The 24,434-nt window shown below is 47.3% G+C and overlaps 1 protein-coding gene across 1 annotated transcript in view; it reads right to left on the bottom strand.

Annotated features, from left to right (window-relative positions):
* Positions 1-16,756, bottom strand: part of OBSCN (obscurin, cytoskeletal calmodulin and titin-interacting RhoGEF) — a 143,255-nt gene extending 126,499 nt beyond the window's left edge. Inside the window, exons 1-3 of the mRNA XM_039549201.1 lie at positions 16,585-16,756; positions 7,791-8,929; positions 2,005-2,274 (exon numbers count right to left, since the gene is read on the bottom strand). Of these exons, the coding sequence (XP_039405135.1) occupies positions 2,005-2,274; positions 7,791-8,916 (1,396 nt within the window). The 5' untranslated portion in view covers positions 8,917-8,929; positions 16,585-16,756. The remainder of the gene's footprint in view (positions 1-2,004; positions 2,275-7,790; positions 8,930-16,584) is intronic.
* Between the last annotated feature and the right edge of the window lie 7,678 nt (positions 16,757-24,434).

Raw genomic sequence — 24,434 nt, 5'->3', positions numbered from 1 at the left:
TTCAAATCACAAAATAATCACAGTCAGCAAATGGCAGATATTAAAAATTTCGGTGACACCGGACTGTCCAGACTGAAACAGGACTAGTCCACACCCAATTGAAACATTATAGACACCATGCAGACACCTGAAAATAAATTCCAAGGCTCTGAGTCACACAGAGCAGATGATCCCAAGGACTCATTCTGGCCTTCAAAGAGAAAAAAGCAAATCTTTTTTGACTGCAGTCACTCGGGTTTCTTGCCTACCAAGCAGAGCCAGCTGCTGGGTAAACACAAAATATACATGGCCTTGCCAAGAACAGATTTGACAGCTTTCATTGTCCACATAGGCTGGAAATTCAGTTTAAAACTTTGCTAAAGTAGGTCAGTCTTAAGGCAGACAGGTCTCTCTCCTCTGCCTTCGGGATTTTGCCTTCATTAAAGTCACCAGTAAGTCACATAACCAACATGGCAGGCACAGAAGTTACTTGAATTAATGAGAAAGACCCTGAAAGTCTTAGGTTTCTTCTTAGTGTCAACACAGAAATTCACATTGAATGAATTTTTGTCCTTTCCAAGTGACTGTGATTATCATCACTTATTAGGATAATCTCAAAGCTATAAGATGTGACTACTCACAGGAAAGACTGGACACAGCACCAGAGACCACCCCAAATGACCGATGGTGATTGGCTCCATCTCCAGAGCAGTCCCTGAGAGGTGAAAGAGGCTTTGCCCAGGCAGATCACCCAGAGCTGTTTAACGAACAGCAATGCTGAACTCCCTCCAGAAGTAACAGATCAGGCACAGACTTCACCACAAGATTCAAGACCTGATTCTCTGCTAATCCTCCTCCTTGACCTCTCTGCCCTCAGCGGTGCCCCCATCCCACAGCCCCCACCTTGCTCTCTCCAATCCCCTCCCAGGGCAGGCACAAGACTCCCCCAGGAAGGCTCTGCCTCCTTTCCCTCCGGAGAGCTCCACCTGGCTCAGTCACTCTCTTTTGGATGGAACATACCATTATAGCACGAACAAGTGAAAAAAATACCAGCCGTCCTACCAGGGCCAAACACACAGGGCTTGGCTGCTCCAGACCTAACAGAAGGTGCAACAGAAAGATGCCAGTCTGAACTCTCCCATGTCCCTGGACTAAATTTTCCCTCCTGCATCCACCTCTGTGCACTTCCAGCTCTTTACTGGTGGTACAAAAAGGAATTTACATGAGGATGCACATCACCCGGCTGTCCTGGAGTAATTTATATATGAAGAATTCCTGGTTTCACTGGGAGTATAATCAAGCTTCAAATGAGTCAGGACAAGATTAATCCTGTAGCTGTGACAGTATCCAGTGCCGACAGCTCTGGGGTTTGTGTCTACTCACTGAGAGACACCCATACCATACCCATCTACACCTACTCCCACTTCAGTCTGAACCACTGGACTCAGGACACTTGGACATGGCCATCCACACGTTGTCCTTTCCTTGTCCCCTTTCCAAACTCCAGAGAACAGCTCCAGCTGCCAGGGATCTGGAGCACGGATGTGTTCTCCAATCTAAACCATCCTGGTGCTGACTGCAGCCTGCACCACACATCTGGCCACAAACCACAGCTGCTACACCCCCTTCCCATTGCGGTCAGCACCAGTCCCAGACAAGATTCACCACTGTTGCTGGACACTGGACAAGATGAGAGTGACAGTTCCAGGGGATACATCTGATGCTTGGGGTCATGTTAAGGAAAGTCTACAGGGCCAGGCTACAGCTCAAGGTTTCAGCATGGGATCCCACTGAGTGACATCCTGAGCAGCAACACAGCCTGTCCCTGCTGTGTGGCCCTGTGTCCAGAGACACCCTGGCAGGAGCCCCAGGGACCCACTGACCACATTCTCACACCATAAGGGACTCTGCTCCTCTTCAGTGCACACATGGAGGGGGTAAAAGCTGCTCACAAGGTCGAGTCTGAAGTCTCACATGTGAATCTCACACTTTTGGCCAATCTGAAATGCCAAGAGCCTTTCTCACCTTGGACAGACAGCTCTGCGATGGTCCTGCTGCCTTCCTTCATCTCACAGATGTAAACAGCATCATCGTCCGTGGTGACGTTCTGGACGGTGAGCCGGCGGTAGGTGCCCTCCTCCTCGATGTTGTACTTCTTGCTCTGCTGGAGCTTGGTCTCCTCCTTGAACCAAGCTGTCTCTGTCCCAGGAACAGGCACTTCACACTGGAAGGTGGCAGATTCCTTCTCCCTCACTTCAAGATCCTTCAGTTTTGCCTTGAAGGGTATGGAGGGTTCTTAAGAAGGTAAAAACAGAAAGGAGAAACAGGAGTTTATGATGAGAGTAGGTTTAGATGGGAATTTAGGAAGAAATGCTTCACTGTGAGGGTGGTGAGGCTCTGGCACAACTTGTCCAGAGAAGTTGTGGCCGCCCCACCCCTGGAAGTGTTCAAGACCAGGATGGAGCAAAACCTTTCAAAGCAATCCTGCTAGAATTGGGTCAGTAACAACCAAGCTGGTCACGGGCAGCAATTCCAGGTGAGAGTGAGCAGCTGAGCCAGTCAACTGATGCAAGAACCAATATTTTAAGGGTCTTACAGCAGAAATAAGCTCAGCAGAGTGATCTGAAAGGGCACAGAGAGCTGAGAGGTGGCTGTGCACAGGTCAGGTGTGGGGAAAAGCACAAATGGAGGAGTTTTCTGTTCTCCCCACCAGCACCAAAGGCTCTGTATCAGCTTTTGTCAATGGCAATAAAAGAACTAGAGAATGAGCCCGAGTCTCCCAGCTGCCTCAGCCCTCCTCCAGCAGTGGGGCTGCAGTGCTCTGGCTTAGGGCCAAACCCAAGCATAGATCAAACACACGAAGCAGCTGCATGATAGTGAGGGAAGTCATTTTATGAACTGAACAATGTCGAATTCCAGTGACAGCTGCGCTGTGACATCACCCTGGTACCTCAGCCCTAAAGTGGAGAAAGGGGAGCTGGACTGAAGAGGACAGCCGGCGGTCAGGGCCACGGGACTGGTGCCACAGTCATGTCCCACACTTGGATTAGCCAGTGCTGATACATTGCTCATGCTTCGTGAGAGATCATGCCTTGATACGTACCTTCACCTTCCAATTACAGCTGTGCCAGCTCCCAGCTGGTTTTTGTGACTCCATCCTGCCTCACCACCCTCACAGTAAAGAATTTCTTCCTAATATCTGATATAAACCTCCCCTCTTTCAGTTTAAATAAGATACCAAACCCTAGAGTCTTGACGGGACACCAGGAAGGAGCAATGCTATGGACTACCTTGGTTGTTATCCTGAGTTTAAAACCTGACTGAGTACCCATACAATATGTCCAGGAACAGGAAGGTGACACTAACTCGCCATGTCAACTGGTCATTTTTAAAAAAAATTATTTGCCTAAATACGTCTCAGTTTAAGGCAAGTCAAAGTCTTGCCTTGAAGAGCCTTCAGCTGTGGCTACACAGATCTGCTCTGCCCACACTCCAGATGGTGATTACCCTTTTTTCTTTTCTTCCTGAATTTTTTTCAGGGTTAGATTAGATATTATGATGAAATTCTTTATTCTGAGGGTGGGGAGGCCCTGGCACAGGTTGCCCAGAGAAGCTGTGGCTGCCCCTGGATCCCTGGAAGTGTCCAAGGCCAGGTTGGATGGGGCTTGGAGCAGCCTGGGATAGTGGAAGGTGTTCCTGCCCATGGCAGGGGTTGGAAAGAGATGAGGTTTAAGGTCTCTTCCAGCCCAAACCTTTCTGGGATTCTGTGAGGCCAAGAAAGCTCTGATCAGGATGCAGCCCTCTGGCAGGAGGGAGGCTGGAGCTGACACTGGGAGCACGCAGACCTGCACAAGGGCCAAAAAGAAACACAAGCTGCACCTGAGAAGCACACAAGTGTACTCCCATACTTGGAGCAGCTGGCCATATCATTAACCCCTCTCCCTCTACAGGCACTAAGCAGCACCTAAAGTGAAAAAAAAAAAAACAAAAACCCAAAAAAAAAGCTATTCCAGGAAAAAGCTCTTAAACGTCCAAGCACAGAAGGGTTGGTCGGCTCTTACAAACGCGTTGCAGTAACAGCACTGCTCTCCCAGCCAGGGAAAGGCAGTACAAGGCTATCTTTGGCAGCTTGGGGTCACAGATATCCTCTGAAAACAACTCTGCTTTCGTCCTACTGACATGTGCACACACGTCTTATCTCCCTCTGAATGGAGCTTCGGAGGGACAGCAGCTGATAAACTGAATTGGAGCATGGGATGAACCCAGCCCACTGCTTTTGGAGATGTCAGAGTGGTTCCAAAACCCACCAGCTTCCTCGTCCTCATGAGCATATCTTCGTGCTCTTTACGAGGTCTAGAATGTGCCTGGTCAGGCAGAGGGGGTTGATTTGGGTCAGGGGACCACAGAAGGACCCCAGGTCTCCTGAGAGCAGGCATCTCAAATCATCTGGCCTAGACCCTTGCCCAGGTCAGAGGCATGCAAATAAGATAAGAGAGAAAATAAGAGAGCTGCCAAAACCTGCCCACCTCAGAAAAATGTGAGAGAGGCCCACCAGCAGAGCAAAACCCTGAGGGAGCACAGAGCAAGAGCAGCTCATGGAATTAGCAGGAAACTGCAAGAACTTAGATCAGAGATTAATTTTGCTGCTTATCCTGAGGAGATATTTCTCCAGACTGTCATAGGCTTTTTTGTTTGGTCTATAGCAAGCAAACTGGCAAGGAGATGATGTTATTTTTAAAAAGCAAGTCCTGCTAACACATATTTTGCTAAGAATAGGTGCAGCCTGCAAAGAAGCCCAATGTTTTCTTAACCTTCTCAAGGCACATCTGTCCTCTGGACCTCACTCTCTCACTTGCCTACCTTTCCACTTTCTTATTGCTGGAATTCTCACATTTATTGTTCCACAGGCAAGTTTTCCCTCTGCCTAATGAAAATGATCCAGGAAATGTAAGAATATGGAAAATCCTTCCAGAAAGAGCTGGCTAAAGGTGGATGGACAAGCTTCCACCATCCTGTGCCTCTGATCTTCCTAGTTACTGCGCTTTCCAAATTTCTTTTCCACCTCCTCATTTCTCAAGTTGCAGTTCTCTTTCAGATCTCCAGTGGGACTGTCATAACAGTGACCATCCAAAATCACATCTGGTCAGAGGGAGAATAAAGTGGCCTCAGCACAAGGGTGTTTTACGCATCTCTATCCAGTTTGGCTTGCAACCTTTAACCTTCTCACCCAGTATCTGGTTGCTTTATTCAGGGACTCCAGTGAACATCGCTTGGCCCAGGATGGAGACCTGAATTCTGTTCTCACCAACTTTACACATGGCCTAGGGAAATCTCCAAAACCTTCAGGAAATCCAAGCTGGTTGTTCGTGTTCCTCCCATCCTCCCCACTCCTTGGTTTGTTAAAAGGTTATTCTTGGGAAAAATTTCCCAACTCTTTCCACAGCTCACATCTCAGTGTACGGATTGTGATTTTATCCCCGTTCCAGACACATTTCTGAATCTAATCAAGCTTCAGTTTTCCTTATTTGGGAGAGTGATTTCTCTGCCCTGTAGCCTCTCCTTTGAGATTCAAGTCTGATTCACTAAATCTCATTTAGGAACAGCTCAAAAAACGTTTTTTTTTCCAGCTCAATGATCTTTAAGGCACAGGCTTAGCAAAGTGTTCACAAATATTGGGTCCTTAGGTCCTCAGGATCTAGACTGACAGAGTATAGGAGGCTTTCTGTGGATGTCCCATCCCTGGAAATGTTCAAGGCCAGGTTGGACAGAGCCCTGAGCAACCTGATCCAGTGAGTGGCACCCCTGCCCATGGCAGGGGGCTGGAACCAGACGTCCTTTTAGGTCCCTCCCAGCCCAAACCATTCTGATTCTATAATTCTGAGGGTGGCTGCTTGGAGAATTCAACCTCTCCCTACATGACTGAGCAAAGAGAACTTTGCATGGCAAGATGCTCTCCCTCCCTAAGCCCGATAGCAGAGGAGCCAATGGCATCACCAGTGACATAAAACAACAGAATTAAAAGCTCTTTTCACTGCTGCATCGTTCTGACCTGTCTTGGGAGGGCTGAGAAGAACTTCTGGTGACACAAAGGAGAGTCATTTATCAGGGCCTAATAATAACCAACACACGTAGATTTTCCATGGCAGACTTGGCCTGGACAGGGAGCCAAACATGGTACAAAGTAACAAAGAAACAATCCATAAACATTTCCACTTCAGCCTCCTGACTCACAGGCAGCTCTGGACAACAGACACGGATCAATAACCTTTTCCCATGGTGCTTGCTCCCAGACTGGCTGCTTCCCTTGCTTTCCCCACCTCCTTTGGAAGGGGTTGCGGCCAAGAGAGCAATCAGATAAGCACAGGCAGAGCAGGGGGTGTTTGTTTTTGCAAGGTGTTGGGTGAGCAACTGAGCTTGATCTATCCTCAAAGTGATCACCCACCCAAGGGCCAGGATTGATCTTCTGCTCTGAGTCCCAGCTCATGAGGCAATCACAGCTTTATGGAACAGGACAAATGCCCCTCCCCACGCCACCCAGCACCTCCAAGGGACAGCAAGGGGTGGGACAGGTGCCCCTGAGTTCCACGGATCAGGTGTCACTGATGGACACAGGGACTGAGCCACTGATGGGAAAGACTCTGAGCGTAAAAGGGGAGGCCCAAAAAAGGGAAAAGAGAAAATCAAATAAAACCAGAGAGACTTAAAGACAAGTATGAAGTACAGATCATTCCTGCTTATTTGGATTTCTAATTTATTTTGCTGCCAGTGAAAAAAACATCAATTTTACCACTTGAGTGGCAAAATCTTTTGTTTCTGACAGCTCACTTACAGGTGACACCTGGGCTGCAAACTGCCTGCTGTCCCCTTGCCAAATGGGAGAGCAGCTGGAAAATTTCGAGCTTCCTGGATTGTTCAAGGCCAGGTTGAACAGGGTTTGGAGCAACCTGTTTTGGTGGAAGGTGTCCTTGCCCATGGCAGGAGGTTGGAATGAGATGATCTTTAGGATCTCTTCTGATTCAAACCATTCTGGGATTCTATAAAAACTGTGTGTCACACTTTTGTTGTCATTCTGAAGAACTTGGTCTGACCTTTACCAGTCTGCAGTGACCCTCTGAAGGCAAGCTCCTCACCACTGACTATGGCAAACAAAGGCAACCTGGACCTGGCAGATTTTCTCAGAGCATTCAAGGAACACAGACTATCTAGCAACACAAACTGGGAAAAGACTGAAGAGCCTGGCAAGAACAAGGCTGCTGGTGGGTCACTGTACAGGAAAACCGAGCTGGACTGTAATTAGAGTTGGAGTAGGTCTCCCAGGGGATCCAAGGCAGCCTGACACACTCATCCTGTAGGGAGGGGTTTCCACTACTACTGCTAATGGCACGTCTGAGTAAACCCCGTGGTGAACACAAACCCAGATGTGATTAAAGCCTGGAGGGTGAGACGGGGCATTGGCAGTCATTGACCCAGAGCATGGGAACAGATCTCTTACATCACTGTAAAGCCAGGACTGACGGGAGCTGTAGGGATCTGGTGCATCCCAGCTACTCCACAACCAGCCAGTTCTATATCATCCACCCCTGCCTGGCACCTCTTTAGTGCCCTTCCCAGAAGCCACCAACGATGGGACTTCTCTCCCCAAGTCACCAATTCGAGTGCACAAGCCCCTTTCCACCTGGAGAGCCTTATTCACATCTAACCACGCTTCCCTGCAGCAGTTTGGAGGCAGCAGTTTTGTTCAAACCTCCACCCCAATTCAGGGGTGTCTCTTTGCAGGCACACCCACCCTGGTGAGAACCACAAACACCCACCTTTGACAGTGACGAGCACAGAGCTGTAGGTCTGCCCCGCCAAGTTGGAGGCCGTGCAGGTGTACAGCCCGTTGTCTGTCTGCTTGCAGAAGAGGATCTTCAGCACAAAGTTCTCCTGGTCATCCTCATAGATGACGTGCCGCCGGCCTTCCAAGATGACCTCGTTGTCCTTCTTCCACACAATCACGGGCTTGGGCTCGCCTGTCACGTAGCAGCTCAGTTTGGCGTGCTTCCCCTCCGTCACGCTGCACATGCGTGTCAGCGCCCCGAAAGTGGCGTTGCGGGCTCCTTTGGTCAGTCCCGCTGCCCGCTCATAGTCCTGGGACAGGCTGTAGCCGATGCTGGACAACCCCTCTACCGCGGAGTACGACTGGGCAGAAGCCGAGTCAAGAGTCCTGTGGGAGATGTCCATCTTCCTGATCTCCTCCCGCCTCTTCTGCAGGTGGGACAGCAAGGAGGCCGTCTTGCCGCAGCTGGCATCGAAGTTGCTGCTGCCTGGGTTGGAGGAGCCATGCGTTTCCACCACCAGCGCGGCCGAGGCGCTGGCGGAGCCGATGAGGTTCTCTGCCCGGCAGGTGTAGGTGCCACTGTCCCCCAGCTGGGCACACTGGATGGTGAGAGCGTTTGACTCCCCAGCAGACTCAATTTGGAAGCGTCCAGCATCTGCCTTGTTCCTCAGGTATCTCCCGTCCTTCTCCCAGTTCACCGAGAGGGGAGGGCTACCCTGGACTTTGCATTTGAACATGGCGTCTTCTCCCAAGGTTACTTTGATGCTGGAAGGTTTCTGGATGAAGTAAGGAGCTGACTCCGTGACTGTGGTCTCCTCTCCCACTTTGATGCTGACAGCAGCAAAAGCCTCCCCGATGGTGTTCTTGGCCCGGCAGATGTACTGGCCACTGTCCTCCAGGTTCAGGTCATAGATGGTTAGCCGATACAAATCCCCGTCCTCTGTGGTTTTAAACCTTCCCCCAGACTGGACTGGAAGTTTATCCTTTTCCCAGCTCACCACTGGGATGGGGTTTCCAATGATCTGGCAGCTCAGGGTGGCATCCTTCCCTACAGACACCATAAACGCCTTGGGCCGGGTCAGGAAGCGCGGGACCCCGCTGAGTGAGCTGTAATCCATCCTGGCTTCCTTCCTAAAGGGGGACAGAAAGCAAAAACGTCAGGAGAGAGCAGAAGGTGCAGCCAAAGAATTGTTGCACTCCTGTGGTGTCAGGATGTTTGTCACCTGGAACCCCCATGATTTCAATGCCAGTCTCATCATGGGTGAGAAAGCCTTGGAATATTTTTTGAAGATTTCTTATGTTTGAGGTTAATAAGCTGCTGAATAAGGTAGCTCTCTTCCCCACAGAGCCACTGGGCAAAACAGAATTCCTTGGGCTGCTCATACAGAGGGAACATGATGGTGCCTTTCATCTGTGGCACTCAGAAAGTGACCTGCACTAAAACTGTGTGGCAGATGGGCTGGTTCTGCAACCACAGGGAAACCAATGGACGCTAAATTCTGAGAGATGTGTCTGCCCACCAAGATATTTCCTCCATCACAGAAGCACAGAATGGTTTGTGTTGGAGGGACCTTAAAGATCATCTCATTCCAACCCCCCGCCGTGGGCAGGGAGTAACCTCCTAGACCAGGTTTTCCAAGAAGATTTGAGTGCACCATTTCTCTTCAAGCTGTTTAATCTCTTTGGCCTCATGATGCCAGACCCCTCTGTCCTGGCTGCTCCTGTCTGAGCCGTAGGAATGGTCGTACTCCAGATGAGCACATCCCTGCTTTTTCACCTTCAAAGTGCTGCACAAAGCAGAAGGACCAAGGCTCTGGGTGCTGTAACTCAGAAAGGAAATAAAACCCAGTCACTAAGACAGAAATATCCTCCTTAATCCTACAGCAGTTTGGCTTCCCTGCTGGCCACACATCCACCCACTCTCTCACCCAATGGCAGGTGCTCTCACCATCTCCCCCTCTGCTCCAGCAGAAGTCAATAGGAGCAGGCCAAAACCCTGCTTTAATTTCTTAAATCACCACTTTTCCATCCTCCTCCAGCTCCTGTTAGTGCATTTATGTTAATGTGAAATCACTGATGGCATCAGGGAGTGAGGGTTGGATCGACCTGCTGCATGACCTTGGGAAAAAATCACTTGTTTTCCCAATCTCTTGGCTCACCTCCCACTTCTTCATATCAAGACAGGGATGGGCTCACAAATAATTATGTGCACAGTGTATATATGACAATGTACTTGCTGAGGTAAATGGCAAATTATGCATGAGAATTAATAACAAATTACCATTTCCTTTCCATTTATGCTGCTGGAGAATGAAAAACATGAGTTACCATTAAATCCCCATACTAGAAAAGGGGTAGCACAAAAATACAAAATGGTATTTGTTATGAGAGCTCAAGAAACTTTTGGACGACACTCTCAGGCACAGCAGGGGATCCTTGGGGTTGTCCTGAGCAAGGCCAGGAGTTGGACTCAATGGTCTTTGTGGGTCCCTTCCACTCAGGATATTCTATGATTTTGTGATCGTTATTATCATTGAAGAAGGTATCACTGAGCCAAACTTTAAACTTCATCCAGTTCACAGATCTAAGGCCAAATCAAACGTAATCTCTCTATATTTAACAGGAAAAATACACCATGTCCTGGCCTATGCTGTGTCTCCCACCCCAAAGAACACATGAAAGATAAGAAGCAGTCACAGACTTTTCCCTTTAGATGAGATCGATCCTTTCTAAACTAATTCAATTTGGGTTGCTTTTGTTTCCTGGTATTGAGCAAATTCCATCACTCTACCACAAATCTTTAGAAATTAAAGAAACAGGTTGCAAATACTAAATCTGGGAGGGGGGGAAAAAGCAGTAATGGGGAAAATTTACTTTTAATAAATGCTAAGAGGATAAAGAATGATTGACTTGCATAAGGGCTAAGACCAACTCACTTTCTGTTAAGTGGCCACCTTCAGTACAGATCTCTTTTTCTCTTCGTCTCAAACTGGTCTAGAAATCTGTGAATTAGTTTGAACTTCTTTGGTTCCTCTTATTACCTTCAACCTCTGCCCTCAGCCGAGCTTTAAAATGCATTTTTCCATAAACGCTTGTGCAGCTGCAAGCAGAGAAGCTGCACGAATGGTTAGAAGGGGCAGATACGAGCCTGGGGCTTGAGCCAAAGTACACTGAAGTCAGTGGAAATTTCCACTGAAGTCAACTGGTTGAGAATCAGAGTCTTCTGCTCATTTGGGGAAGGACCATTTCAATGTTCAGAAGGAGATGCTGAGGTTCAGCTCCACTCTGGAAAGCCCAGCAGAACCATTCACTGCATTAACAACAAGTTAACAGTCAGAACACAGACTCAGAGCTCAAGTCCTAATATTTCCCAGCCATTAGCTTGAATTTCAGGCTCCACCATGCCATCAAAGCACTTGGATTCACCTTCAGAGGACACTGCCACTCCTCACCCTTCCTGGGTTCCTGTTGTCTCTGACTGATGCATCACTCACTCATTTCCAGCTTCATAGTGTCAAAAAGAGCAGAAAAATAGAGTTGCTTCAATTCTCCATCAAACTGGGGTCTGCATAACATGGAGAAGTGCCCGGAGCACTGAGGTGGCTACAGAGACATGAGAGGAGCTGTTGGGAACCAGCCAGGGACCTCCCAGCAACCAGTGGCTTCCCTCAACCCACCCGTGAGCTGTTTCCACCACCTGGGCCCCAGGACACTTTTCCATGCCTGGAGGAGAGCTCTGCTCTGTTGGAGCACGGTGAGGGCTCTCAAAGCCTGGCTCTTACAAGAGCAGGAATGCTGCTCACTTCCTAAAGTGCATCCTTCTCTCCCTGTCCTTCCATGCTAAGCTGTGCCCAAACAAGCACACCCCAGCTGCTCCCTGGTACCTCTGACAGTCAGGAACAGCCGAAAACCAGGGAAGATCCTGCACCAGATGCCTGTTGATTTTGCTCCTGAACCAACTGGGTGCAGCAAATCCACCCAAGATGCTCTTTCCCAGTGACCTCAAGGTCCAGCCTCCCTCTTCCACGGCTCCCAAACACTCATCTGGTGTTTGCAACTCATTTCTCTCCATCATCTAGTACATGATCCTGTGCCCACAGACCTCCTAGAGCAGGGTGAAAACCCCACATCCCCTGCACCTCACCCAGCTTTCTCCGTGTGCCCTCACGCTCTAAGGTTTTTACACCATTATGAACAGCCAGGATGCCAGAAGAAAATCCAGGGATCAGTGAGAAGAGCCCATGCTCATCATTAGTTTAGATCTTTTTCAAACATGGAAAGAAAAACAGGGTTTATTCCTTGCTCTGCCACTGGCTTACTTTCACAATTACAAGAAAGACACTCTGTATCTTTATTCCCCATCTGAAAAAGGGGGAGAAACTTGTTCTATGGGTGTAGAGAGCACGAAATCCTAACCTGCAGCAAGGATGAGGCTGTGTAAGTATCTAATACATCTAACAGGTTAGACAGGCTGCACGAGATAAATTACATTTCAGAATTTCAAATGGGATAAAATGCATCACACTGGATTATGATGATAAATAGATTTAGGAGCAAGGAGAGGACAGTGAACATACTGAAAGGGCAAGATCTAATATTTCTACTGTGTAACTTGTCAATCAACTTATTCAACAATTACTCTGATTTAGATTATCTACATGTTCATCCAAACTTTAGGAAAAAAAAAAACAACAGTAACTCTGAAACTTAAAAAAAAAAAAAAAAGCAACTCTCTGCAAATGCCAGAGCAGCTCCCTTGGAAGTGACAGCACCAGCAACAAAGCATGAATAAACCTAGTCAATGCAAATGCCCTTTCCAATAAATCTCAGACATTTGCCAGTGTCATATTTCCCCATGTAACCCCTCTGTGATTAATCATTTGCAGCAGAGATCACATTCCCATCTGCGGTATTTCTGAGCACGCCGAAGGCAAGCTGGCAGCACTTGTGATTCTGCTTATGTCTTTATTCATTCGGATTTTCCCTGGTTTGTGTTTGGGGAAAGAGGCAGAACTGCACAGAGCTATCAGATAAGGCAAATAAATCACTGTCCTGGAGCCAACACTGGGCCATGCAGCTGGTCCAGGCCTCCTGCCCACTCCTGTCCCACCACTGCCTGTGTGTGCCCAGCACCTGCTTCCCATGGAGAAGGGAACGAGTCCCTTGCAGTGGGAACAACCACAGACTTGTCCAGTTCCTGCTGGAGTACTCAGATGTGGAACTCATCAGCAGGTGGAGAACCCTGATGGAGGTGCCACAGAATCCCAGAATGGTTTGGGTCAGAAGGGATCTTAAAGGACATCCAGTTTCACCCCCTGCCGTGGACAGGGACACCTCCCACTATCCCAGGCTGCTCCAAGCCCCATCCAGCCTGGCCTTGGACACTTCCAGGGATCCAGGGGCAGCCACAGCTGCTCTGGGCACCCTGTGCCAGGGCCTCCCCACCCTCACAGGGAAGAATTTCTTCCCAATATCCCACCTAACCCTACCCTCTGCCAGTGGGAACCCATTCCCTGTGTTCTGTCACTTCATCCCTTATCCCAAGGCCCTCTCCAGCTCTCCTGGAGTCCCTTTAGGCCCTGGAAGGAGCTTCTCAGGTCTCACCAGAGCCTTTTCTTCTCTTGACTGGACACCTCCTACTTTCCCAGATGTTCCATCCCAACCTCCTGGGATTCACTGCACTGTGGTGGCTGATGGGTTGGTTTCACACTGCTTCATCAATGCTGATCTGCACCTGGAAAGGCTTCAACAACCTCTGAGAAGTCAGAGGTCCTCCCCATGGCAAATTGTCACCCAAGCTGTCAGCAGCCTGTGATGAAGCTCTTTGTGTGAGAGAGGACAGCGGGAACAGATTATTCTCTGTCCAAGCCTTTGCATCCAAGGACTAGAAAGAGAATCCTGTCCACCAGGACTCAGGGCAAAGAGCAAAAAGCACTATAAAATACATCTCATAAAATATTCCCAAGATAAAGGCGGCCATGAGTAGCACAATTGCAAAATTGGAGACTTTGGGGACATAATTAAACCTGGGATCACCAAGATCCAAACACAGGTTAGAAGCAAAGAGGTTCTCTCAACACCACATTTAGGTCCACCATGTCCCTGTTTGCTCATTTACTCAATCCTCTTTTACCCTTTCTTTGCCCAAGTCAAAAATATATTGATTTGAGGTATTTTTCTTTCCTTTGGAGTTTATGCTTCCTGAACTTCCCCTGCAATGCTAAATTCTAATCCTTTCACTCCTTTTCCTGACAGGAAAGGCAGGATTTACAGGGAACCTCCTGTCTCTGAATCCTGAGCCTTCAAAGAACATCCCTGGAACAGAAGCTTCAGATAAAAATCAAGGCAGCACTGGTATTACCATAGTTTACATGATTTATCTGCTTGTACTGTTCCATCTAAAAACATCAGGAAATGGAATCTGTGGGTGGGAAGGGAAGTCGATGAGTTGTCAAATGGGAAGTTGGGGTTTCCTTTGATGTTTAAAATCCTGCCGAGGGAAAACAGCAGTAACCCAGCTGCCCTCTCGCTTCCAGCAGCCTCCCGGGGAACAGACAACTTTGGGATAGCACAAGTGTTCGGTGTCAGCTGTGGGCTGGGTGACATCAGCCGGGCTCTGGTGGGTGCCTGAGAGCCGTCACACCAGACAGGGAGCTCTGAGGGTGAAATGCACACCAGCACACCCAGTGCTCCCTGCCCATTACATCCCTAAATCGGGGCTCTGCGCGGGTTTGCGCCAGCGCTCTAATCCAGGGAGGCAGGATTTATTCCGTTCCACCGGAGCAGGAACGGTGCCTGTGGCTGAGGAGCTGGGCTCAGGGCTTAGCTTGGGCTACTCTGAATTCCACTTCACTGAGGGAGAAGCGATTTTGGCATGTCCAAAGGTCACTGGACGAGCAGATGGGAGAGGTTTCTGCTGTGGATTAGTCACTGGAGACGTCGGACACAGAGAACCTGCAGCACACAAAGCCTTTTGCAAGGGGCTTCTAACTCATCTCAGAGTAAGGCTTGTCTGCATTCCCTCCCATCCACGGCCTCCATCCTCAGCCAAAATCCACAGGAGATGCTGAGGGAAAGTTCATGGCAGGTCAGAGGCTGGCACGGTGTTAAACATGGTGAGCAGCCCTCAGGGAAAAGGAGAAGCTCAAGACAATTCTGACCTTCAGGGTGGGGCTGAATATGCACCAAGTGCCTCGGGAGGGACCTGCATCCCCTCATGCTCCCACTATTAATCCCTTATCAATAACCTGGATGTTTCCAATGACTGGTAGCAAACAAGGGTTCAACTGTTTAGAAAATTCCAACAAGGAACAAGAACAAATCACATGGTTTGTGCAATGGGCAGGAAGGTCAGATCACCTTCCAGCCACGTTAGCAGCACACACTTCATAAAAACCACGAGAGATTCAAGCCACTTAGATGATTTATGTGGTTAAAACACTTCTCTTTCCTCTCTGCAGAGACAGACCTATCTTTTAAAACTCATCCCAATTTCAATTACCGGGCCAGAAACCATTTTCCATCAACACATCAAGAGCTCCAAGAAACTCCGTGCAGGGAAGGGATTTCATCCTCCTTGGGTTTTACTGCACCAAGGGGCTTCACTTCACATTCTGCCCTTGATGGAGCTACAAAACCATCCCTGAAACTTCCAGAGGGCTAGAACTGCACAGAGCACCCCCTCAAGACTCCATGGCAGCCACAGAGCCACCCCTCAAGACTCCATGGCAGCCACTTTTCCTTGTATTTTTCTGAGCCTCCCAAGGCTGCTCTGGCAATAGCAGAAGGCCAAAGCACCAGGGAGGTCTGGGGCACACTGTGGTGCTCACTCCTGTTCTGTGGGGATGAGAAAAAAGGAGACAAATGGAGAGAAAAGACATACATTCTGGGGTTTCCACCCAGGGGACAGAAAAGGAGCAATGTAAATCCAGAAATTTCATCACAAATTTCACCCAGCTGGATTTTGCTTTATACACAGCTCTGGAGAGAAGCATCTGTGGCAGAATCCCAGAAAAAACAGTCTTGCAAAGCTAGAAATGCTCCTGTTCTAGCACATGTGATTTCCTACATGAGGAAGTTGCGGGATCACAGCTCCCATATGGACAAAGAATTCCTTTGGTGACAATCAGCCGCAGCTCCGACCTAAGCCCTTGTATTTTAACAAGTGGACGTCATTGTCATTACAGTCACTCCACCCCATTGAGCTGTAGGGCCCAAAATAGCCTCAGCTGTCGAGCTCCATCTCTCCCCATCTCCCCTCAGAGCCATTTGGAGAAGTGGGAGGAGGGTGGGGGGTTGCAGAGTGAATCTGTATTGACACCAGAGAGGAGCTCAGAGGGAAAAAAAGTCCTGGCCAAAGAGAAAAGCTGCACTGAGATTATGCCCTGGCAATAAAACTTTTCAAAATGTTCCTTTCTGCCACCTCTCCATATGTTTTCCACACTCTTCATGCCCGGTGCTGTCTCAAACTTGGGGACAAAGTGTATCAAGTTGAGTCAATGGCTCTAAATCTGATTTTCTTCACTTTTCTCCTTTCCTCTGCAGGCTGATCTTTGCTCAAAAGTAATTAATCAGAACAATCCACATTTGGCTCAGAGAAAAGGAAGGATGGATTTAATACCTGCACCATCAGCTCCATCCCAAAATATGTTTCATAAAGCAAAACATCCTCCAGCGCGACACAGAACAACCTCACCCCTCCCTCAGCTACCAACCTTCTCCACTTCCTGCTGGACATCAGCGTCCCCAAAAATCCACCTCTCCTTAGCTGAAGGTTTTGGTCTTACCTGGAGTCTTGGCTGAGTCTGAGGAGGACAAAGCTCTGGGCAGGGGAAGAAAAAGCCGATTCCTACTGAGATGAAAGGAGGGGGAAGAGGGAAGAGGGGAACAGAGGACATGGGGAGACCATGTTGGCTTGGGTTTTCCCCCCCCCTTTCCCCTCCAGGAAAATAAAACAGAAACCCCAGCGATGGCAGGGACGTGCGGCAGAAGGTCCCCCCAAGTCCCCCGGCAGTGGCTCTGCTGCCCAGGGTTAGGCTGTGCCACCTCCCCTCCCCACCCTCCTCTGGGTTGTCCTCCTCCAGTCAAATCGCTGACGTGCTCCGCTTTCCCTCTGCAGCCCAGCTCCAAAATAGCTCTGGGTGTCATTTACCGGGGAGATTAAATTTCCTGCAGGACAGAGGCGAAAGGGCAGCGTTTTAGGGACTCACTGGGACAGCCCAGCAACAGGAGGGGGCAAAAACCCCATCAGAAGTGTGTGTTTGGGTGGTGTGGGGGACAGGCTGCGGGGACAAGGTGGGTCAGAACCGTCCCCTCAAGGGTCCATCCCAAAGCCAAGTGCTAAATGTGACGTGAGGACTCGGGAACGGGCAGCTGCCGGCTTATCAGCGTCGCACACTGCACGGGAATTCTTTCCCAAAGGCATCAGATCAATAGTAGGTTTATTTATAACCTCCCAGGCACGAGCTGTTACAACGGCAAATAAATGGCAAGTTAATAATCCCAAGTGTGTGTCTGCCCCTTAACCTTATATAGATTATATATTCCTTATATAGATTATCTATTCTTTATATAGATTATATATTTCCCCACCTTTTTGCCTCGTGAATAAAACTGTGTGCAAAAATCACCTGAGCTGTAAATCCATCACATCTCAGAGGCTCGAGACCAAAATTTCTATATTTACAAGTAAAATTTCTAGTTTTTAAATGATTGCCTGAAAAATGGAGTCCACACCAAGTCCTATCAGCAATCAGGAGATTTTAAATTTAAAACTAATTTCTGCTAATGGTCGAAGAGCTGCAACAGAGCCCAGCAGGTTCCCCCCACAACCACTTCAGCTCTGTGCAAATATCAGGAGTGAATGACAAGATACACTTATTTTTGGCATTAACAAAGCAGATAAGGTGCTGCATAGTCCAAGGCTCCGAAGACACGGTGAGGTGCTGAGCTAAATCACTTTTCAAGGCACAAAACCGCCACCAAGGAAGCAGAAGGGAGTTTTAGCTGAGAATTTGAAAGTAGGGCTTGAACAGAGCCATAGAATTCCAGAATGGTTTGGGTTGAAAGGGACCTTAAAGACCATCTTGGTTCCAGCCCCCAGGAAGTGTCCAAGGCCAGGTTGGATAGGGCTTGGAACAACCTGGGATAGTTGGAGGTGTCCCTGCCCATGGCAGGGGGTGGGACGAGATGAGGTTGAAGGTCCCTCCCAGCCCAAACCATTCTGTGATTCTATCACCCAGGGTGGATAAAAATTAATAATAGAATTATAGGATTGAGGAGGAAAAGGTTTTAAGGTGTTACCTGACCTGCCTGTGCCCTGGCTGAGGGACTTTAGGAAATGTTTAGCTCTGTGAAAAGCTCGTGCCCGCTTTTAGGGACGCTGCCCATTGTGCTCGTTCTTCCCTCTCTTCTGAAGGTGGTTTAAAGCTTTAGCTGCAGGACTTCAGAGAGACTTCCCAAGCCACTGGAATGTGCCCAGGGTGTGTTAGTCACAGCTCTCAGCACATCTTTGAGTCAGCAGGATTTGGTTTTTGAACGGGATCGTTTGTACTGTACCACAAACTGGACATCAGCAGACTTCAAGGTCTATCCCCAACCTGTAACTTGGGATAAATCAGTGTCCATTTGAAGCAAACCAAAGCAAATTAATTTCTCCAGCTTCCCATGACACCACCTTGGCTGCGTTTCCCTGCACTGTGCAATTGCCAGAGGCACGAGGTGTGTTTTTATGGGATTAAAAGAGCAGTGCCTTTCCTTTAGCATGTTGGTGGCTTTCAGGAAGATCTCAGAGACTTCATGATCTCCACCCTTGGCTTTCTTTTTTTTTGGGAAAGGACCACCTGTACATACCAGAATTGCAAAGTGACTCCACCACTGCCCTGGGCAGCCTGTGCAGGGCTTGGCAACACTTTCAGAGAAGAGCTTTTCCTTAATATCCAATCTAAACCTCTCGTGGCGCAACTTGAGGTCATTTCCTCTCATCCTGTCCCTGTTCCCTGGGAGCAGAGCCCGACCCCCACTGGCTGTCCCCTCCTTGCAAGGAGTTGTGGAGAGCCAGAAGATCCCACCTGCACCTCCTTTTCTCTCCTTTTTTTTGCCCTACTTCCCCTGACATGAGTTGGATTGTCTGAGATACCCCTAAAGGTCACTAAAAATTAAAAAGAGAAATACCTCCAGTACCACGGAGTTATTAACTTACTCAGGAACTACAGCTTGTCACGGGTTTAAAATGAGGGAGAATCTATAAATGATGAGCTAACAAAAGTTCCAGTTTATAGAGAGAATGGTGAAAGGCTTGAAAAAACCCAGAATTTGGGTGAAGACAAATAAAACGCCACCAGGCACAACACTAATCCCTTCCTCTTTGAAATAAAAATGGGGAGCTTTTCCACACGTGTGTTTTCTCCCCACAACAAACATCAGAAGAATGTGCTTTAAACAACTTGTGCAGTTTTAAAACATAGAAAAATCTTTCCTTGCACTTGAAAACCGTATCTTTGAGCTCCAAACCTGCTCATCTGAACACTTCAGTTGGAAATAAAAGGATGCCAAAAGGAATTAACCAGAGTTTACAGGCACCAAAACAAGCTGTGTTTGGGTTTTCGCCAAGAAATCAATTTAAATTATTTGCATTATAATAACTAGCAAGGCCTGAGGCATTACATCTTATTTCAATGATCCTCTGAAGTAAGAGATTTTTTGCATAAAAAGGCAGATTTTTGTAAAAAAAAAGTTATTCCTGCTTCTCTCTGTGGGAGAATTTGATTTGATTTTTTCCCCATGTGATACTGAACAGGAATTTAAGAGCTGACACCATTTATTTCTCCTCAGTATGTTTACTCAGTTTTTACAGCTAAAAAAAGCCTGATGTTTTGTCTCCCAACCTAACATCAAGTCAGAAAAATAAAATTCAATAAAAATCAATGCTAATAAAAATTTCACACACAAGCCACAGGAAATGAGGTATTTTTTTCCTACCACATCTAATTCTGATGGGGAAGAGCACCTAATTCTGAGTGAAACCTCACAAGCAGTTCCCTAAGGCACTTCTAACATAAGGGAGCACATTCCCCCAAAAAAGGTTTCATATATGTGGCAATGTTAATTGAGAAAGTCATGGAGGACCCAGAAAATTAATATATAGAGGCAAATTAAGTATTACACTGATTTTAAAAAGAACAGAGGCACTGGGTTAATTTTTCTTCAATTGCTAACTGAATTAATTTTTCTTAAAAGGCAGCTTTTTTTAGAATTTCAGGAAAAAAACCAATTTGTGAACAAACAACAGCAAGGCTGAAGTGACACATCTTGCCAAGGCTCCCAAAAAAACCTTACAAATGTTGCCTTTTATTTTATGCTTTTCTGCACTTCTCTGCTCTTAACATTTAACCTTTCTCTATGTAGCTAATAAAATACCTAAATTTTAAAATCCCCCCACTGTAATTTAACCCTTCCTATCCCAAACATTTTGTCAGGATGCCTGGAGATATTTGAAGAGTGGAGAGAGTTCTCCACTTGTCTCCTTATTTCTGTCCCAAATGCCCTCAGATTTTTCCTGACCCACTGACCATTCCCATCTCTCCCAGCTGGAGAACTCCAGCTGTTTCTGTAACACCCCACTCTGTATAAAAAAGTCTTTTTGCCCACAGAGGATGTGGACTCCCCATCCCTAGCAGTGTTCAAGGTGAAGTTCGATTGGGCTCTGAGCAACCCTAGAAAGAGTTCTACTAAAAAAAAAATAAACAAACCCAAAATCAACCAAAAAACCCCAGCACAAAACAAAACAAATTAAAAAACCCCACAAACAAGCAAAAAAAAAAATCCCCAAAAAAGCAAACAAAAAACAAACACAAAAACCCCACAAAAACCCACCCCAAACCAAACAAAAAAAATGAAACCGAAACAACCCCAAAAAAACCAAACCAAACGAACAACAACAAAAAAACAACCCAGAGAATCCCAGAATGGTTTGGGTTGGAAAGGACCTTAAAACCCATCTTTTTCCACCCCCTCTTTCCACCTTCCACTATCCCAGGCTGCTTCATCCCCATCCAGCTTGCCCCATATGTAAACACTGAGCCAACAGCAGGACACCAGAAGAAATCTGAAGCCAATTTGCCTTTTGAAATGTCTTTTACTCAAGAAACTTTATCCATTCCAGGAAGTTACCTACACACAATGTCTGGTTTTAGTGTTTAAACAGCACCAGGGATGCCACTGGGATGAGGCAGACGCTCCATGCTCACACACATCGATCTCTTCCCTGGTTTCAATTTAGGAAAATGTGTCAGCATTGATAAAATGGTCTCACTCCCTCATGCCAAGCATTCCCCAGACCTTGCCCAGTGACTCAGCTCATCCCACTTTTTGTGGCTCTCCAGCTCACCCAACTCATCCCTTACCACCAGCAGAGACACCATTTCCCTTTTTGCCAACACCAGTCCCCATGACAGGTGGCAGTGAGTGTTTTACTCACAAATAAAGCTTTCCTGGCCACATTATTATTGGGTGAGGTGAGTTCTGCTTTCCAGGGAATCCCAAACTGAGTGCCCATGCTGTTTGTGACTCACTTCGGACATGCTGGAGAAGCCAACAATGAAGTTGAACCTCTAAATTCTTCCAGCAGCCCTAGGGGGGATCAATCCCTGTACAATCCAATCACCATCAGCTCCTCTGTCAAAAGCTGGATCTGTCAGAGGTGTGACAGTCTCAGCTCTGGATTAACTGAAGTGGCTATAAAGACTTGATACATAAAGGAAAATTTGGATAAAAGGGTGAAAATCGGATTATTTTTATTAATAAAGCTACCTTAAATATTTTATTTGTATGAAAATGACCTTAAATTATTTTTTGCATTATTTGAACGTATATAAATACTTTGTTGTTGGGTTTTTTTCTCGTTACCCTCTGGAAGGCAGACAAAGATCCCTCAGGGAAGAGGACCAAGTTTTTATTCAAGTGTGCTCTCCTCAAAGGGTCCCGCTCATCTAATGATGGATGTTTTATATCATTATTTATACAACTATTGGCTGTAGTCAGATCTTTAATGTGATTATGACCCAAGAGGATGCACACCCACACTTGAAAAATAAAAAGTGTCTGCACAACGGATTTATAGTCCTAGAAAGGCAATTTCTTTCCACATCACAACAGAATTCAGTCCTTAAATGTTCCCCAGCTGGAACACAAATCAAGCATTTACAAGCTGATTAAGCACCCAGGAGAGCTTTCACTCACACACCTTTAAATCCCAGAACAGCTTTGCTTCACAATTGCTGCCAGAAAGGGTCTTTAGAATCCAACCTGGATACTTGGCCTGGATTTTGAAGTGGTTCTGATTAAAACAAAATGTAACTTTGCTTATGATAAATGATGCTTCTGCTGAACAGAGGGGGAAAAAAGTTCTCTCAGCTTCGCAGTGGTCTCAGCTGAGCTGCACCAACCCTGAAGTGTTGGGACAGAAACAGCTGCACAAACAGGACAGGAACATCATGAACATCACTGTCACGGGCTGCTCGTGCCCCACACTGGATAAACACACGTGCCAGGTCTGAGAGAGGAACTTGGGACAAGGACTTGTTCTGGTAGGACAAGGGGGAATGGCTTCAGACTGAAAGGGAGCGGGTTCAGATGGGATAACGGGAAGGAATCCTTCCCTGTGAGGGAGGCCCTGGCACAGGGTGTCCAGAGAAGCTGTGGCTGCTCCTGGATCCCTGGAAGTGGCCAAGGCCAGGTTGGACACTGGGGCTTGGATCACCCTGGGACAGTGGAAGGTGTCCCTGCCCATGGCAGGGGGTGGGAAGTGGATGATCTTTAAGGCACCTTCCAACTCAAACCATTCTGGGATTCCATGATCCGCAAGAGTGGAGTAACTTACCCTGTCAAGGGTTTGTGAAGGCTGAGGGAACACCCAGAGTGAGTTCCAGACACGCTTCCATCCCTGATTCTTCCTGGTGACACCGTTCATTTGGGTACCCTGATAAAAAACCCTGACACGAGCCAGACAGATTTCGTTTCCCCCATTAACAGCTGTGACTTCCTCTGTTTAACCCCTCCAAGAGCTGTTTGTTCTTCTGGACACTGAGTTTTAATGGAATTGCCTGTAGGCTTTGCTGTGCCAGGGAGCTACCAGGATAACACAAACCCATCTTTTCCAGTAAAATCTCTACGCCCACAGGTCAGATGCTTGTTGAAAATGGATTTATGGATTCCAGAATTAAGCAAGCAGTGCCCCACCAATTCAGCCAATCCTCTAAACCCACTCATTTTTGTTTAAACTTCTGATACACCTTCACCCATCTTATTTTTCAAATCTAAGGGATTACAGTCCCTCCTGTTCTGTTGGGAGCTCCCAGGGTCGCGCTGGGACAATTCCATTGATTAAACTCAAGCCCAGTTCTTCCTTATTTGCTTCAAGAACTGACAAGCCACCCTCAAAACCATGAAGAGCAAAAGGAACTTCATCATTCAACAGGTTCTGTGGCACAGCAAGATGGGAAATCAGGAATGGCTCCTGGGAGGTAGGAAGCTATGGATTTATAGAAGAGGATGAGCTGAAGAACTGTGAATGCAGCAGAGCCTGAGATTCAAAACTCACCAGAGCACACTGCATCCTCTAACTATTGAGGAGATTATTCCAGGCCAGGTTGGATGAGGCTTGGAGCACCCTGGGATAGTGGAAGGTGTCCCTGCCCATAGCAAGGGTGGAACTGGATCATTTTTAAGGTCCCTTCCAACCCAAACCCTTCTGTGACATAACCAAGTGACTTCTCATAGCCCTGAAATCCATCTACATCTCTCAAATCAACAGTTTATCAGCAAAGTTAAAGCTTTGTGTCACCAAAAATTCTTTCTGCAAGTCAGAATGCCCCCACAGCTCCATCAGCCGTGACCTACTCAAGGCACAAGGATCTGGGAATTCTTTGCCACAAGCAACAGCAGAAACTACTTTTTTTTTCCCCCCATTCATCTGAATTCCCTGCTTACTGAGGCTGTGCATCTTCTGCAACCCAACACTCTCAAATATGCATCTAAGCAACCTGATTCATCAGCTCCAAACCAAAGGTGTCCTCGGTGAGTAGAGCTGGTACTGTGGAAACACAGTTTTTATATTTTTATATGGCACTACTATTCAAATCAGAGCAGCACAACTGAGCATCATGGCTCCACCAAGGTCAGCCTATCACACAGATGTGGATTTAAACTGCTTTTGATTAATGTCACTTAAAAATCAACGTAAAATTCTGCATGTTATCAGGCGGATTTGGGAAGAACACATTTCCCTACAAATGCTTTCCAAAGTATCTCCACTGGCAAGCTGCCAGCACAGCCCCACTAAAATAGTTGCAACCATTCCATTGCAGGTGTTTTGGAACAAGTATCAAAGCAACCAAGCTGCAGACAGATAAAAGCAGAGATGCCCATCAGGGAAGGGATGTTTCTCTCATGATCTGCTCTGGAAATCCCCTTCCCTCTGGAAAAGGAGGGAAAAAGAGGAGGCTTCTTAGCAGTGTCTCCAAAGCTAATTTATAAAGCACGTGTCCAAAGAGCAACAACAACAGAACCCTGCTCAGAAGGGATGATTTGGGATATTTGATGTGTATGGGTCAGCTGAAGATGGGAACGCCTCAAAATT

This window comes from Corvus cornix, chromosome 2, assembly GCF_000738735.6.
Source record: "Corvus cornix cornix isolate S_Up_H32 chromosome 2, ASM73873v5, whole genome shotgun sequence".
NCBI lineage: Eukaryota > Metazoa > Chordata > Aves > Passeriformes > Corvidae > Corvus > Corvus cornix.
The sequence above is the reverse complement of the archived record's forward strand: the minus strand, read 5'-3'. Positions and strand labels throughout refer to the sequence as shown.